Source organism: Vipera berus (assembly GCF_964194415.1).
Source record: "Vipera berus genome assembly, chromosome: 2".
Taxonomy (NCBI): domain Eukaryota; kingdom Metazoa; phylum Chordata; class Lepidosauria; order Squamata; family Viperidae; genus Vipera; species Vipera berus.
Window position 1 is genome coordinate 108,203,458 of NC_138203.1, and position 18,611 is coordinate 108,222,068.

The 18,611-nt window shown below is 38.2% G+C and overlaps 2 protein-coding genes across 6 annotated transcripts in view; one reads left to right on the plus strand and one right to left on the minus strand.

Annotated features, from left to right (window-relative positions):
* Positions 1-17,830, plus strand: part of SIDT1 (SID1 transmembrane family member 1) — a 70,627-nt gene extending 52,797 nt beyond the window's left edge. The window contains exons 20-24 of one of the 4 annotated variants that reach the window (XM_081318151.1): positions 2,873-2,919; positions 9,719-9,824; positions 11,402-11,512; positions 12,358-12,471; positions 16,955-17,830. In XM_081318151.1, the coding sequence (XP_081174277.1) occupies positions 2,873-2,919; positions 9,719-9,824; positions 11,402-11,512; positions 12,358-12,471; positions 16,955-17,164 (588 nt within the window). In that variant the 3' untranslated portion in view covers positions 17,165-17,830. Of the gene's footprint in view, positions 1-2,872; positions 2,920-9,718; positions 9,825-11,401; positions 11,513-12,357; positions 12,472-14,673 lie in introns of all 4 variants that reach the window. The other 3 variants (XM_081318150.1, XM_081318153.1, XM_081318152.1) reach the window with 3 other exon arrangements.
* Positions 17,831-17,833: 3 nt separating this feature from the next.
* Positions 17,834-18,611, minus strand: part of USF3 (upstream transcription factor family member 3) — a 40,516-nt gene continuing 39,738 nt past the window's right edge. Inside the window, exons 7-8 of one of the 2 annotated variants that reach the window (XM_081318148.1) lie at positions 18,508-18,576; positions 17,834-17,861 (exon numbers count right to left, since the gene is read on the minus strand). The gene's annotated coding sequence lies outside the window, so the exon portion shown is untranslated. Of the gene's footprint in view, positions 17,862-18,349; positions 18,577-18,611 lie in introns of those variants that run through there. The other variant, XM_081318147.1, reaches the window with a different exon arrangement.

The following is an 18,611-nucleotide window of genomic DNA, read 5'->3' on the forward strand; positions in this document are numbered from 1 at the left end:
TTTCTGCCGAACCAGTACTGAGGCACCCAGACATGGATAAACCTTTCGTAATACAGGCAGACGCAAGCAATGTGGCAGTGGGGGCTGTACTATTACAAGAAAACAATGAAGGGGTATTGCAACCATGTGCATACACGTCTAAGAAACTCATCGAAACGGAACAGCACTGGGCCATGCGGGAAAAAGAGACATATGGGGTGCGCTGGTCATTAATTACGTGGCACCATTTCCTTAAAGGAAATAAAATCCCTTTTCAGGTATGGACAGACCACAAAAACCTGGAAGCCTTAAAAACACTCAGGAAGCTCATTCCCAAGCAAGCCCGCTGGTCCCAACATTTTCACCAATTCCATTTTATGCTCAAGCACTTGCCGGGGGGGGGGGGAATTTCCTGGCAGATGCACTATCTCGCATGCCCCAATATAACAGCACATGAGCCACCGATTCTAAACCACTCATGCCTGAAACACAACTGGCAGCACCAGTAACCACCAGAGCCCTAGCTAAATTAAAGCCAGAGCTGGGTAGCCAAACCAAAGTTGAATTCTGGAAAACTTTGGAAACAGATGAGTGGTTTCAAAAGAATAGACACGTGTGCACCATCAAGGATGGACTGCCATGGGTGGGAGAGAAGTTATATATACCATCTACCCAGAGGGTCATTTTCATGCAACTATGCCATGATACAAAATCAGCAGGGCATTTTGGATTTGTAAAAACATTACATTTAATTGAAAGGCAATTTTGGTGGCCGTCCATGAAAAAGGATATAGAAAGTTACGTGGCCAGCTGCCCAATATGCGCAATGGCTAAGAGGTTGCAAGGGAAGTCGCCCGGACTGTTACAACCAGTGGTGAACCCCTCAGCCCCCTGGAAAGAAATATCCATGGATTTTATAGTGGAATTACCAGAAAGCAACGGAAACACTGTCATCTGTGGAGTTACGGACTTGTTTTCCAAACAAGTGCACTTTATCCCCTGCCAAAAGATTCCCAGCGCAAAAACCTTAGCAAAACTATTAATGCAGCACATCTACAGACTGCACGGGGCACCCCAACACTTCATATCTGATAGGGGAGTGCAATTTATGTAAAAATTTTGGAAGGAATTTTTATCCCTCTTAGGAACCACTCAGGGACTGTCATCTAGTCATCATCCTCAAGGGAACAGCCAATCAGAACATTCTAACTCAGTACTTGAGCAATACGTAAGATGCTTTATTAATTTCCAGCAGACAAATTGGACAGACCTACTCCCTTTAGCAGAAGTTGCTTACAATAATGCAGTCCACTCAAGCACAGGCTATACTCCCTTTCAAATAGCCACCGGTCAAAGTTTCAACCCTATGCCAGAACTAATCCCAAACGAACCGGAAATTCCATTGCTGAAAGAATGGATTGCACAATTACAAAACACCTGGCCAATCATTAGGAAAGCCTTAGACAAAGCTAGGAAGCATACAAAGCACAAGCAGACAAAAAGAGAGTTGAACTCTTACCATTCAGTGTAGGAGAAATGGTATATTTATCTACAAAATACCTAAAATCCCTACAGCCCTGTAAAAAACTTGGACCAAAATATATAGGACCTTTTCCAATTAAAAGAATCATAAACCCATTAACAGTAGAATTAGAACTACCCAAAAATTTTAGGCAAATCCTCCGGGATCTGGTTTATTTCTCCATCCTCAAAAGGTGTGAAGAACTGTGGAATGATCATGCTGCAAACAGAACTGGATTGGTTTTATCTTCCCTTTCTCATGATGGACTTATCACCTGGGGATTGGCCGGTCTGAACCGCCCGGATGAACTGTGGGGTGGGGTTTGCTTAGGGACAGTTTAAAATATCGATCTGTAAGGGAATCCCTCAGATCCTGTCTATTATGCCTGCTATCTCCTATTCTTAATAAAAGTTCCTGCTTGGAAGAAACTGTTTCCAAGAGTTCTGCTTTCTTAGGATGTGGGCTTGAAGTAGGTCCTGACACTTGGTCAAACTAATGAATGCCTTTCCCAATGTGGGATTTTAATTGCATAATACAGTCGAGGACCATGAAGAAGAAGAGTGGTGATAGAATACAGTCTTGTCTAAGTAGTAATTTCGAAGAAGTCCATAACGCAGCAGCTTGATAGTTGGTATAAATCCTTAAATATAGTAATGAAGTCTGCCAGTAAACCATATAAATGTAGGATCTGCCATAGAGATTCTCAGTGGACAAAGTTAAATGCTTTCTTAAAATCAATAAAGCTGATGCCCAGTGGTTGTCAATACTCAGTGCACTGTTTTCATAAGGTGAAGATTTGTTCGCAGCAGTACCTTCCACAGCAAAATCCAGCTTGTTCTTCTTTCAGACATTGGTATATGGCACTTTGCAGCTGCCTAAGGAGAATTATGCAGAGTCTTTCTAGGCACCGAGGAGGGTAATGTCCCGCCAGTTGGTGCCTTCTTATCCTTGATCACAACATTGGAGCTATTCCTTATTCCAGTCAGTTCATTAGCAATGTAATAAAAGTGCTTTGGAATCATTCTGATTGGCCGCTTCTTTTTTTTTTTTTTTATTGAAAAGTTTTAAAAATACAATTTTCCTTTAAGAGTCCCCCCTTCCCCCTCCCTCCTTGCACTGGCCGCTTCTTGCACTTCAGTGCCTTTCTGTTCCAATCATTCTTTCTTGTCTTCCCAGCAATTTCTCTTCACCATCCAGTTGAGCTCTATACATTTCCATTTTGATTTTTTTCATTTCATCCGCATAACTTTTAAGTATGCTGTTAATTATTTCCTGTTGAAAGCATTGGAATAAAACAGGAAAATGTTGATGTGACTTGATGACTGCATTCCTGTCAGTTGTTCATTTTTGGTTATTCTTTCTCTTCTCTAGGACAGAATGATTTTGCTTGTTGTTGGGAACCTGGTTAATTGGTCTTTGTAAGTAGCAAATGTATGCTTATATTTTTGTAGATTTATTTTGTACAATCAAGAGATACAAGTGTCTGTTGGAGAAGCTCTGTCTCTGAAATAGTGCTGCCTGCTATTTTTAAAACTTTTTCAAGTTGACAAATTATCTGATACTTAACAATTTCTTCCCATTTTCCTTGTTCCCCACCCTGGAAATTCCAGAATTCCTAATGTGATTATTGCAGCATAGGAATCAGACTTTGTTATGGAATTAGTTTAGCAAACTATTGGAATGCAAACTAGTTCCTTCTTTTCCTCATCCCCCCACCTTAAGCTTGATTTAGATTTCTGCATCAGGGAGCATATGTGTCTGTTGTTTGGAGATGGTTGCATTGTTATTGCATTTATATTTATACCAAGAAGAGGGGGTCACATTATTCACCAAAGCACCAGAGGGCAGAACAAGAAACAATGATTGGAAAATGATCAAAGAGAGAAGCAATCTGGAATTAAGGAGAAACTTCCTGACAATGAGGACAATTAACCAGTGGAACAGCTTGCCTCGAGGAATCGTGGGCACTCCATCATTGGAGATTTTTAAAAGAGGCTAGATAGACAGTCACTTGTCTGTGATGGTATAGATCCTCCTTCTTGAGCAGGGGGCTTGACTAGGAGACCTCCAAGGTCCTTTCCAGCTCTATTCTAGTCTAGTCTACTTTTGTGAATATTAATATCCTGGATAAGGGGTACTCAAACGACGTGTCTTGCCTTTTGCCTGCCTCCCAACAGGAAGTTAGATCAACCAGTCAGTATGTAGGGCACACATCTCCAGTTATGATTTGGGAGATGTGTGTGCCTCAGCCCAATCTGCAACCTACACTTACCCATCAACCCCTTCACAGCGTAAGTATGTGTTCACAACTATGCACAGTTGTGGGCAAGTCTTAATCAAGCCTAAAGGCATTCCTATCCCCAGCAGAGAATCAGGAACAGCCTCTGCTTGAATGAGTATAGTGACTCTGACTTAAGCTTGATTTAGACTTACTTCTACAGTGCATGGGAGTCATGGTCAAAATCATTTATAAATATATATATTTATTATGGGAATAAAATACAAATCAGAAAAAAACAAAAATATACATCCAACAGTAAGAGCAACAAAAAGAAAAGAAAAAATGTGTACAAAAAGGTGGGGGGGAACAACTCAAACATCCAACATTAAAACATAAAAAAAAATTCCAAACTAGCTGGATGCTGGAAAAAATAATTTAAAAAACATGATAAATTCTCCTCCCCCTGCATGCAAATAGTTATAAACTTACAAATGAAGGCAAAGTGAAAGTTATAAAGTTTTTCATCCTCATTTAACAAGAAAAATATAACAAATATTTCAGATGAGATCTCTATCTAATAATCGAATCGACCCAACATCTTATATAAAAAGTGAAAGAAAAAAAATGAAAAGCAGTCAACACGTTATCCCAAATATTATACTAGTCTTCAAATCCCTCTGTTAACCATCTGTTATTGTATTTAATACGTAAAAAGTCCACAAATGGCTTCCAGTGTCTTATAAAGCTGTCTAGTCCATTATCTCTAATCAAGGCAGTTAATTTCATCATCTCTGCTAATTCAATCAATTTTAAAATCTAATCTTCAACAGTCGACATCGCCTTTCCACGGCTTAGCAAGCACAATCCTTGCAGTAGTCACCATGTAAAGAAACAGGGTTCCAAAATTGTTTTTAGATTGATTTATCCGTAATACCTAAAAGAAAAGCTTCAGGTTTTATTAATATTTGTTTCTTAAGTATTTTCTCTATTATCATTATAACATTTATTCAGGATGTTTTCACATACTTGCAGGACCACCGTATATGATTAACTGTATCTGGATTTTGATTACATTTCCAACACTTGTTAGAAGTGTTGACTCAAAGGACTCAAATGTCTGCACACCAATGCGCAGAGTATGAACAGTAAGCAGGGTGAACTAGAAATTCAGGTAAATGAGGGCGGATATGATATTGTTGCCATTACGGAAACATGGTGGGACGAAACCCACAAATGGAACACACAGCTAGAGGGATTTAAATTACCGTATATACTTGAGTATAAGCCGAATTTTTCAGCCCACTTTTTGGGCTGAAAAATTCCACTTCGGCTTATACTCCAGTCAACAAAAAAACTTACCGAGGACTTGTGCGCGGCCGAGGCTTTGGTGCTACTTTCAGAGCCTTCTCCGCTAATCAGCTGTCTGCCCATCAGCTGTCCATAGGGATGCTGCAAAGCTCTCCTTCTCTAGGCCTTGGACTCCCTCCTGGCTGAAGAGTAGATGAACCAAGCCAGCAAGGAGACAAAATGTTTCTGCAGCTGTTTTTCCTCTGAAGTTTTTTTTTTTTTTAAAGTAATCTCCGAAGGTTATGCCAGAAAATGGAGGACGCTGGGTCTTTGCAAGCTTTAGCTGTCCGCCTGGCTGCCTGAAGGCCACCCTTTTCAGGCAGTCTGACAGACAGCTAAAACTTGCAAAGACCCAGCGTCCTCCATTTTCTGGCACAACTTTTAGGGATTTATTATTATTATTCCTACTACTACTATTACTACTACTACTACTTCAGGAGTAAAAAGTTGCAGAAAAAAATTCTCTCCTTACTAGCTTAGTTCCTCTACTCTTCCATCTGGAGCCAAGGTAAGATTTTAAAAAGGGATATTGGTTGGAAGGCAGAGGGAGAGTTTAGTTTTAGCATCTAAAAAAAGGGGGGGGGGGAAATCAGCGAGTACATCCCAACCAGCTTTTTTTGTTTTTGTTATTGAAGAAATATGGGGGAGGGGGAGGGGTTCTGGGGTGGGTTGGGGAGGGGATAATATTGTAACTTCAATAAAAAATTTCAATAAAAAAAAAGAAATATGGCTTTCTGGGGGAAGGTGGGGAGGGCGTTAAGGAAGGAAAGGGTTTTTGGAAGCTCGTCCTGAAGCTGCCTTTTGTGCAAGGGGCCTTTTCTCAAAGCCTAGAGAGGCAGCTTTGTTGCCTCCCCGTAGACAGCTGATGGGCGAACACCAAAAGCTCCAAAAGGCTAGGGAACTAGTCCCAGAACAAAACGGAGACCTGCCTGGCGGCAGAGGCTTGCAGAGCACGGATCCAGCCTCCGAGGCATGCAGAACGGCGGATCGGCTTATACTCGAGTCAACAACTTTTCCCAGTTTTTGGGGGTGAAATTGGGGGTCTCGGCTTATACTCGAGTCGGCTTATACTCAAGTATATACGGTATTTAAAAGAAACAGACTAAACAAAAGAGGAGTTGCTCTATATATAAGAAATAACTTTATCTCTACAGAAATAGAGCACAACAATGATGAAAACTATAAACTTGAATGTATTTGGGTCAATATAAAAGGGGGGAAAATGACATTGCCATAGGTGTATACTATAGGCCGCCCAACCAAGCAGAGGAAATAGATGAACTTTTTGCTAGTCAGTTAACTAAGGTATGTAGGAAGCGCATCACAATAGTAATGGGGGACTTTAATTATCCTGATATCAACTGGGAGACAAATTCTGCACCAAGTGGAAGATCTAACAGATTCCTGACAAACCTAGCAGACAACTTTCTCTCCCAAAAAGTAGAGAAGGGAACTAGGGGATTAGCCATATTGGATTTAATTCACACTAACAGAGATGAAATGATAGAAAGTGTCGAAACCACAGGAACCTTGGGGGGAAGTGATCATGCAATATTGGAATTCAACATTATGGAAACACAAGCAATAGAATACAGCCAAACTAGAGTCTTGGACTTTAAAAGAGCTAATTTCAATAAACTTAGAGAGACCTTGGGAAGAATTCCATGGATGAGAATCCTAAAGGGGAAAACAATTCAAGAAGCTTGGGAAATATTGAAAAGTGAGATAATAAAGGCCCAGTCTAGCACAATACCAACAAAGAAAAATAACAGCTTTCAAAAGAAACCAGCATGGCTGCATAAAAAACTCTCTGATAAACTGAAAGATAAAAAGGACAAGTATAAGAAGTGGAAAGAGGGGTACATAACTAAGGCAGAATATTAGCAAACAGCCCGTGCCTGCAAAGATGAAGTGAGGGAAGCTAAGGCTCAAAATGAACTAAGGCTTGCAACCAAAGTAAAAAATAACAAAAAAAGCTTCTTTCAACATATAAGAAACAAGAAAAAGTTAAGGAAATGATTGGTCCATTAGTGGGGGAAAGTGGCAAGAAGGTGACAAGCAACAGGGAGAAAGCAGAACTATTTAACTTGTTTTTTGCATCTGTCTTTACACAAAGGGAAAAACAGTCCAACCTACCAAAACCAGTGCCATAAAAAACAGAATAGAAACACAAGTTAAGATAAGCAAGAAAATGGTAAGTGAGCACCTGTCCAGCCTAGACGAGTTCAAATCACCAGGACCAGATGGATTACACCCCAAGGTTCTCAAGGAACTGGCAGACGTGATCTCAGAACCACTGAACTATATTTTTCAAGGATCCTGGAGCACTGGGGAACTACCAGAGGACTGGAAGAGAGCTGATTTATTTAATCTCATTTATATCCCGCCCTTCTCTGAAGACTCAGGGCGGCTTACAATTTAAAGCACAAACCAGTGTGCTTAGCAATAGCCTTCATTCTATGTATATGCCTGCTTATTAGGGCTTTCGCCCCCCCCCCAAGCGGCATTATTACAAAGTCAGCTTATTGCCCCCAACAATCTGGGTCCTCATTTTACCTACCTCGGAAGGATGGAAGGCTGAGTCAACCTTGAGCCTGGTGGGCAATTGCAGGCAGCTGGTGTTACTTAAGGAGGCATTAGCCCACTGCTCCACCAAGGCTCTTGATGTAGTTCCCATATTCAAAAAAGGGAAAAAAATAGATCCAGGAAACTACAGACCTATCAGCCTGATCTCAATACCTGGGAAGATTCTGGAAAAGATAATCAAACAACAAATCAGCGAACACCTTGATGCGAACAAAGTTATCACTAAAATCCAACATGGGTTTGTCAAAAACAGATCATGCCAGACAAATCTTATTGCATTCTTTGACCAAGTGACAAAATTAGAGGACCAGAGGAATGCTGTGGATATAATTTACTTGGACTTCAGTAAGGCATTTGATAAAGTAGATCACAACCTACTACTTGATAAGATAGAAAAATGTGGGTTAGACAGCATCACCACCAGATGGATTCATAGCTGGCTGACCGGCCATACTCAGCATGTGGTCCTCAATGGAACTGCATCTACATGGAAGGAAGTGTGTAGTGGGGTGCCCCAGGGCTCTGTTCTGGGCCCAGTGCTCTTCAACATCTTCACCGATGATTTGGACGAAGGGATAAATGGGGAACTCATCAAATTTGCAGACGACACCAAGCTGGCAGGAATAGCCAATACTCCAGAAGATAGGCTTAAGATACAGGAGGATCTGGACAGACTCGAACACTGGGCACTATCTAACAAAATGAAATTCAATTGTGAAAAAGTAAGGTTCTACATTTAGGCAGGAAAAATCAAATGCACAGGTATAGTATAGGTGGTACCTTGCTCAATAATAGTAACTGTGAGAGAGATCTCAAGAGTCCTAGTGGACAATCACTTAAATATGAGCTAGCAGTGTGCTGCAGCTGCCAAAAAAGCCAACACAGTGCTAGGCTGCATTAATAGAGGGATAGAATCAAGATCACGTGAATACCACTTTACAATGCCTTGGTAAGGCCACACCTGGAATACTGCATCCAGTTTTGGTCACCACGATGTAAAAAAGATGTCGAGACTCTAGAAAGAATACAGAGAAGAGCAACAAAGATGATTGGGGGACTGGAGGCTAAAACATATAGGGAACGGTTGCTGGAATTGGGTATGTGTAGTTTAATGAAGAGAAGGGTGAGGGGTGACATGATAGCAGTGTTCCAATATCTCAGGGGCTGCCAGAAAGAAGAGGGAGCCAAGCTATTCTCCAAAGCACCTGAAAGCAGGACAAGAAGCAACGGATGGAAACTAGTCAAGGAGAGAAGCAACCTAGAACTAAGGAGAAACTTCCTGACAGTTAGAACAACTAACCAGTGGAACAACCTGCCTCCAGAAGTGGTGAATGCTCCAACACTGGAAGTTTTTAAAAAGATACTGGCCAGCCATTTGTCTGAAATGGTATAGGGTTTCCTGCCTGAGCAGGGGGTTGGACTAGATGACCTCCAAGGTCCCTTCCAACTTATTATTAAGTCCCTCTATACATTTTTGCTAATCTATCTGTAGTCAAATACCAATGATACATTTTATAAAATAATTCCTTCAAAATATAATTCCAAGTAAATTTTAATCGATTAGTCCATACATTATCCCATTTATCTATATTATACCCAAAATATTTTGCCCATTTTACCAAGCAGTCTTTTACATATTCATCTTGCAGTAACATCATCTTCATCTTGAGTAACATTTTATATATTTTAGCAATCAAGTGGTCATCTCCAGAACATAAATTGATATCCAATTCAGTGAAAACAAAACTTTTTTATCATGTTTAAACCTTTCAAAAATTCTATAATTAAACAAAACCATCACTTACTAATTGTTCTCTTGAGAACATCTCTGGAGCCATTTTTAATTAAACTAGTGGATTTACGGCAAGAGGTTTTGACAAATGGACGATCTTTATTTGGTTTTCAGGTAGATCAAGATGCTTTACAATTATAAGTAAAACCATTAAAACATAGTTATTTTTCTGACTACAAAATCAGTTATTCTAAATAAATTGATCTGGATCAGCTTTGCATAGTTTTGTGCAACCATCTTGGATTATATTGCCTTTATTTTTCCCTTTTAGTGCAATTTTTGGACTAGTATATCGGCCAAGGGATTTTGCTTCTTACATGCTGGGCATTTTTATCTGCAATCTTTTGCTATATCTTGCCTTTTATGTCATCATGAAGGTAAGTGGTTCTTATTATTAGTTAATATCCTTTATATTGCCAAACTTAGACTGCTTTGAAGGGGAAATTAGATTGTTGTATGGTAGAATATGTTTGCTCAGTGCTCATCTTTCAGATCTGCCCTTCAAGAGTTGACTATAACTTTTTAAGCCTTTGGATAAGAGACCTCAGCGAATATTAATTTATGATGAAGTTATTCTTAAGAGAAAGTACACATTTTGTATATTTGATAGACTTAAGATACAGAAGGATCTTGACAGACTTAATTTTGGGCGCTATCTAACAAAATGAAATTCAATGGTGAAAAAAGTAAGGTTCTATATTTAGGCAAGAAAAACCCAATGCACAGGTATAGTATAGGTGGTACCCTGCTCAATAGTAGCAACTGTGAGAGGGATCTTGGAGTCCTAGTGGACAATCACTTAAATATGAGCCAGCATGTGCTGCAGCTACCAAAAAAGCCAACACAGTTGGGCTGCATTAACAGAGGGATAAAGATCACGTGAAGTGTTAATACCACTGGTAAGGCCACACTTGGAATACTGCATCCAGTTTTGGTCACCACAATGTAAAAAAGATACTGAGAACCTAGAAAGAGTACAGAGAAGAGCAAAAAAGATGATCAGGGGCCTGGAGGCTAAAACATAGAAGGAACGGTTGCTGGAAATGGGTATGTGTAGTTTAATGAAGAGAAGGAGAGGAGACATGACAGCAGAGTTCCAATATCTCAGGGGCTGCCACAAAGAAAAGGGAGTCAAGAGGGAGTTCTCCAAAACACCTGAAGGCAGGACAAGAAACAACGGATGGAAACTAACCAGAGAAGCAACCTAGAACTAAGGAAAGATTTCCTGACAGTAAAATAAGAATTAATCAGTGGAACAACCTAACTCCAGAAGCTGTGAATGCTCCAACAGTGGAAGTGTTTAAGAAGAGACTGGATAGCCATTTGTCTGAAATGGTATAGGCCAGGGTTTCCTGCCTTAGCAGGGGGTTGTACTAGATGACCCAAAGTCCCTTCCAACTTTACTACTACTACTACTACTACTACTATTATTATTGGAATACATATGATCTATCTAAACTTGGAAAGCACAATTCAACTATTAATTTAAAGACAGGTATTAACTACATTCCACAACCTCAAACTTAAAGGGGAAAACACAATTTAACAAAGTTTACAATTATCATCAGGCTCCTTATATGGAAATGCCAAGTGAAAAGAAGGAAGAGGAAGGGCCCCATACTGTCAGTCAAAGTTGAGATTAGCCCCCTTCCTGAAGGACCTAGGACCAGGTGTGAACTATTATTTTAGGATAGCTGCACATTTTAGATTTCTAGGAATGCTAAGAACATGGTAATTTGGAACAAATTCAGGCAGATTCCTCTTAATTTTCAATTAGGGTTGGGGTTGAAAACTCTTGAAAAGAAAGCTCTTTAAAGTTAGAGAAAGCTAGATTGGCTTGAAGAGAAAATGCTAGCTTTTCTAAAAATTTGATTAGTTCTCCCTTACATCCTTTTTGAGCCTTTTTTGTGCATCTCATAGGAAATGCCAAATATTATACTTTTTGTCTTTCCAGCTCCGCAGTTCAGAGAAGCTGTTGCCTTTCCCCCTCTTCTGTATTGTGGCCACAGCTGTGGTTTGGGCTGCAGCTCTTTATTTCTTTTTCCAGAACCCCAGTAGCTGGGAGGTAGGTTTCTTCCCTTTTTTTCTTGTTTCTGTTGCACTTCAGGAGTATTTGAAATGACCAAAAGTTACCAGAAGGAAAGGAGTTAAAGAAGCATTAGAGAACATGTGGACAACATTTCATTTGTTTCGATTTAAAACTCAGCTTTGGCTTCCTTCACTGTGATCTAATTTCTTATGCTAAGATCTATATAATATTAATATAAAACCAGTGTGATACTTTCTTACTGTTGAATGTAGGTCATATAGAAACACATTATTCCATTTTCTCCTTCCCTTTTTTATAATATACATTTCAAAGAACATTTATAAAGAACACATCTCTTGAAACTATTCCTTAACATCAAGGGTGTAAATTTCTACCTATATAAGGACCAATCTATTTGCCTAAATACCAGGTTTGGTAAAGCCAGAGCAAGCCATTAAAAAAGCAAAATCATATTTTTGATGTGTAATTCAGTTTCACCAATTACTTATAAAACCTTTTTATTAATGTTGCTTAAGAAATTTATTTGACATTTTAGCATTTGAAATTCATGGGCATTACATAGTTGGTACTATCAGGCACATTTTAATTATATTTGATATTTATTTTATTACATAGCTACTTAATTAAATGCCCTCTAAAAATCTCAGCAGTTTGCATAGAAAGCCTTAATAGATTCATTCATCCGTTTTATCCTCTTCACCACTCATTTCCTCCTTAGATTGGATTAGTGAGTTTGCTTACTGTGCTTTTCATAGTAGAGAAGAGCATTTAATCATTGAGATGTAAGGCTAGATCAGACATAAGGTTACATTTTCTATTGGAGAACATCTAGAATTCACTGGTTTTATCATTTCCTCCAGGAAACTCCAGCACAGTCTCGTGAAAAAAACCGACCATGTATCCTTCTGGGATTCTTTGATGACCATGATATCTGGCACTTCCTTTCAGCTGCTGCCTTGTTCTTTTCATTCTTGGTGAGATTTTTCTTAATAACAAAATAATGCCCTAAAGTAAATCATGTTAGGTATATTCTTAGCCCTACTGAACAGTATAAACATTGTATAGTTTGTAGTATTTCCTTTGTTGCAATGAAAATGGTTTATCTTCCGTAATGAAAATAGATGCTATCCCTAAATAAGTCCTCACTTATCAAACACTCATTAAGTGACCATTTGAAATTCCAATGGCACTGAAAAATGAGATTTACAACTGCTCCTTGAAGTTACAGTTGTTGCAGCATCCTTGCAGTCATGTGATCACAATTTAGGCACTTGGCAACCAGCACACATTTAAGTGGTTGCAGTACCCCACAGTCACATGATCACCATTTGCAACCTTCACCTCTGGCTTCCAAAAAGCAAATCAATGGGGAAGCAAGCAGGAGATTACGAGTCACGGTCACAACATTGTGTTTAATTACTTGTTTGGAGGTCATTGACAATGTAAGTCAAGGCAATCATGTGATTTTTCATTTTATGACTACATTTAGCAACAAAGTTGCCAATCTCAATGGTGCTATCTTCTTTGCTGGAATGTGCTTGGCTCACTAGATCATGAGGGTGTTGTATTTTAAGTACCGTATATGTCCATTCATTCAGCACGCTTAATCAGATCACTTAAGGAAACAGCTTATTATTCAGACCTGTTCATGTTAGGGTCAGAATCAAGTCCCAGTTATTTTTAAAATACACTGGGCCAGGTTTTACAAACTCAGAAAGAGTTAACTCTCTGTTCAGGCCTTAAGTCATAGAAATAATTATTTAGATCATTCTAAAGAAATGAGTTTCCAATTTTAAGAAAAGGCTGGTATTCCTTTTTAATTATCTTTATTAAATTGGAAAGGGAAGAACCAATATTTTTTGGATAGTACCTGGAACTGTTTTAAATTATGTTGAATACTATCCCTAAGTGTGTTTTAGATAATTTTTGTGAATATTATTTATGTTGTAATATTTTATTATTTTATTGCATAATGCTTAGATACTGTTAAATTAACATACAACTGCTAGAAAATCCAACCAGCAAAACAGAGGTCTTTTGCTGGAGGGAAGATGGTTTTCTTTTAAAAATAATTTACCCTGTAGGCCTATCTAAAAATAACATACTATTTGAGTCAGACACAAACAACTTCCTGTTATATTCCACTTAAACCCGTGTTAAGAAGGAAAGGCATGGAGAAATAACCTCCAACAAAAATGGTCAAAATAGAAAAACATCTTATTGCAAAACATCAGTAGTTGGGTTAACATCTGGGACAGCTGAATACCTTAATCTGATGGAAATAGTTCATTTGGCTCTTGATAACCATGTACCAGGATGGAAACAATTGCCCTAAGATCCCCCATCTAAACAAGTGCCCAATACACAGTGTATTAATGTATCCAGCCTCTTTCTTGGGCCAGCATGGCTGTCTTGCCTAAAATGTGTCCCTTCTACTACTGTTAATTTTAGAAGCCAGAGGATGCTTCTGATGGTTTGAAAAGATCCTGTCTCTCTCTCCTATTTAGCCAGCTTGCTTTTTGTTGTTGTTATTCTTGGCTTGGAGAAATATCCTTGGAAGGAGCACTTCCAGAACATATTTGGGCTGTATTTAAAGGTTACTGATTTAAAGAACTCCCACATGAGAAAATTTGAGCACAGTATAAATAATGTTCCCTTTGTCACCAGTTGGACCAGATGGTATCTCAGATTCTTTACAGAACTGAAGTAACAAGGATGTCCACCAGGGAAGGGAAAATGACAAAATATTATTGAACTCATCACATTAATTGCTATGAATTACATACTTGCATTAGACATCAGAATGCAAGTACTATAATTTTATTGATATATTAAATTTGGAGACCACCCATCTCCCTCATGGAGCACCTCTGGGCAATTTACAATACAAAACATCAAGGTTTTTATGATATTTGCATTGTGTCACTACACGATTCTTGGACCTATCAGTTTGCTGTAGAATAGATAATTACATCTTACAATATGGTATTTGTATCACCAAATCCTAAAATAAATATGTGCAGGGGGAAAAGCAACTACTATTCAGATTTCTAGGAGGAAGATGTCAGAACTATCCTGACTACAAAACTGATGTCATTTCTGCCTATTCTTCCATTTTGTACCAAGAAAAAAAAATACAAATGTCTTGATGCGCCTGTGATACATTCTTGCTCTAGGGCCTGCTTACCCTGGATGATGATTTGGATTCTGTGCCAAGGAACAAGATTCCTGTCTTCTGAGCTACAGGATAAGAACAGCGTACGATGCTTCACAGTGAAATTTGCTGTGTGGAGCAGTCAGAACAGAGCACCAAGTACACATTGGAAAGAAGCATCTTTGAAACAATTCCCATAGAGAGAAAACTGAACACTGCACAAATCATGTCCTCAACATTAGATCTATAGTATAATGCATTACATTGAAACTAATCAAGCTGGGGTATTCATAGGCTCTCTGTGGCCTTTCTTCACTTTTTTCACTTCACTTTCTTATAATGGATAAGGTTTATACCCAGCACTGTAGTTTCTTAGTTTGTAATTTACCAAATGCACATGGAATGATTCCCCTTTTGGCTACAGTGGAACCTTGGTATTCAATTGCTTTGAAACCCATTGAATTTGGTACTCAATGCATTTTGACACAAAATTTTTGTCCCAGTACTCATGTCTGTTTGGTATTCAATGCACAAGCTAGAACTTGTCGGGGTCAGTTGCCTTGTGACTCACTATATTATTCCTTATGGCAGAGGTCCCCAATCATTTGGGCACCAGGGACCCAAAAGGAGAGAGGTTTTTCCAGAGACTACAGGGGGCAAGGTTTTGTGTGCTGCCTGCATCCTGTGGATGGGGTTTTCCTTGTTTGTACGGACCAGTTGCTGGCATGCCACCGCCTGGTACTGGTCCACGGACCTGGGGTTGGGGACCCCTGCCTTATGGGAGAAATTTGTTTGGTACTTGTGTTTGATACACATCATGCCCCCCAGAACCAATTAACAATGAGCACCAAGGTTCTACTGTACTTGTGTTGTGTTGCTTGATTAGTCAGAAATACTTTATACAGTACTGAAATATTACAGAATTCTTATATAAAACATTTTGCAACTGTTGCATTTACTACATAAAATGATAGTAACTCATTCTTTTTGTACTGAAGACACCATCCCGTTTTTCCCTATAGTTCTTTAGACAATGTGAACAGTGCAACCTGCCTCGTTTTCAGAGGGAGGATGGTACACTTCTTTGTACAAAACATACTTTCCCTGCTCAGCTGGAAGGTGCTTTTCCTGTCCATGAGACTGTCTTATGCATTATAACATTTCTTTTAACTTAGATGTTTGGTTCTCCGACAGGTAATCCAGTATTACAATGTTATTTACCTTGCTAATCATCTATCACTATTGCCAGTGGTGAATTATCTTCTGATAATCTACAATCTCTTCATCTGCTGTTAATTTAAGCTTGTGCAAAATAACTGTTACGTGGCCAAGACGGAAAAGATCCAATCTTCTACCCTATTGTTTAATCTCAGAACTATGTTCAGAGGATGCTGTGTAGATATTTGTGCCATGCTTTGCTAAATTTAAATTAAAGCATGTCTCAGTATTATCAATATGAATTGCTTAAAGATGTTTGTTAACCTTTAACTATATTTGGACTTTCTCCTAATGATTATTTGGCAGCTAATAACACAGCCCAATTGTCTTCACTTTGATTAAAAAAATACTAAACACTGGAATTCTGCATCTGCTTTTCCAGGGTCTCTAGGTTAAACCTGCTGTATATTTAAAGGAAATCTAAGAATAAAGGAGACTTTTTTTCCATCCAGAGATCTTTTATGCATGCCTGATTGAGATCTGGGTGGTGCTTTGCATCTGATTCCAAAAGGGTGTGAGTGTCCTAATGTAGCATTTCAGCAAAGGAAACATCTCTCTTCCAAAGCATGCTTTGGGTTAGTGTTTTTCAAACCTAACAACTTTTAAATGTCTAAACTTCAACTCCCAGAATTTCCAGTTAGGATCTTAAAGTTGCCATATTTGAAAAACACTGTTCTAGGTCTCTTTTTGGAATCAAGCCAAAGCATTACACAGCCCAAATACACTGTACTCCAAGTCACATTTTCTAAAAACGTAGCAGCCCCAAATGTATTTTCCTATCCCTAAACTAGTTGCTGATCAATAGATCTGAAAATTACCAGCAAACTACTTTCTTTGCATAGCAATCAAAGCGATGCTCTGACCCACTATTTACAACATTCTATGTTGTGTCCAAGAATCAGCCTGGCTATTTTGAGTTTCTCACTATGGCTGAGCAGGTGGAGAAACGAAATTGGAACAAATTAGTGGGAAACCACAGACAGAATTGCTGGACATTTTAGTTGTTTGCCTTCTTAAAAATTACAATCTTAAATTTGGGTATTTAAATGTAAGATAATTTGTTTTGCTTTTTGTTTTTCCTGCAGGGGAAGAATTACAAAACACAAGCAGAACACAAAATGATAATGCACAAACTGTACATGTTTAAAAATAAAATACTATTTTGTTTATATCTATACAATGTTTACAATCAATATAATTTTACATTTAATAAAAATCTGAGAATTTTTTTAAAAATCAATGTTGCAGGTATTTACATACAAATGCATTCAATTTGTAAAAAGATGTCAAAATAAAAAAACCTTATTTACAATAATAAACTTTCCTTACAAGTTTATCTTCAAGATCTTGAAAATTTCTGGGGGACCTTAAGTATTGGATGGAATATTATAGAATGCACAACAACATACATTCTTAATTTGCTGAAAAATGTAGCACAATCATCATACATTTCTTAATTTCAAAACAAGAGGGAGTTTAGATACCGGTAATTCTTCTAGCTGCACAAGGAAACTGCCACAAGGGACAGCAGCAAAAGAAGAAAGGTATGACAGTAGGATATACACCTGTAGGCTACTGTGCTGTGTGACAGCAAGTTTTCTTTATCTGTTCCCATTAAAAGAGAAAGGTTTGACTACCTATACCCAACAGAAACTCTAAGGTATTATATACATACATCCCACATGATCTATACCTTCCATGTTTTCAACTGGTTCAGCCACTATTGCGCCCTATAGCATCTTGGCAATAAGAAAAGATCAATTACTCCTACATCCAAAAATTGGCATCCAATGCTTTATGTGCTTCTCTAGCATATGAGAAGCTTCAAATCACATCAGTGTCAATAAGACTATGTGATAAAGATCGCAGAATTTATGAGATCATACAATGGGAAATTTGTATTAAAGTTAGAATCCTGGAATAGTTTAAGATAAGATTCTTCAAAGTAAAGTTTTCTTCATTCCCCCTTTTTTAACTGAAGGGCACTATTACCTGAAATAAGAAAAAAACAGGATTTGCAGAGTGCATGGAATCTCATTAGGGAGCTGATGCTCTTTTGCTAAGCACAATCCGCTAATAATCAAAACTAAGGTAATTTATCTGCAATAGCACTTTTACCACTGCAAGCAATATATTGAAAATATATTTCCCCATGAAAATACACTTGAAAAATTGTAGAAATAGTCTATGCTGACATCTACCAAAAATTCTAACAAGAAATACTGATAAATGCTCAGAAAGTAGCTATTGGTTTTTATGAATACATAGTGAAAGTCTGAATACTTTTTTAATCTATTGTCATAAAGTTTTTACACAAACCAATATGCAGAATATCATATCCTTCAATCAAGGGTTCCTTTGTTGTACAATTGACTCAATGAAAGGGAATACAGGTTCTCCTATTAATTAAATACCCTGCCATTTACTTGCATTTTCTTTTCATCCGTGCATCAGACTCTTCCAATACATTTTCAGGAAAAACTTTAATACTGCACTCAGAAATCATAAACACTCATTATTGCATAGAAAAATTCTTCAAGAAACTGATTTCCTCTGCTGGTCAATATATTTTTGTCCAATTCTTCACTTCCGACTGTTTCACTACTTGTTATGCATTTAAATTGGTTAAGAAGAGCACCTGTTTTTTTTTTCAGTCCTTGGAGTATGATTATAGGAAATTGTTTTCTGTAAACAGCTGCATAGCCATCTAATAAGAGGGAGGAAAAGAAAGTAAAACAATCT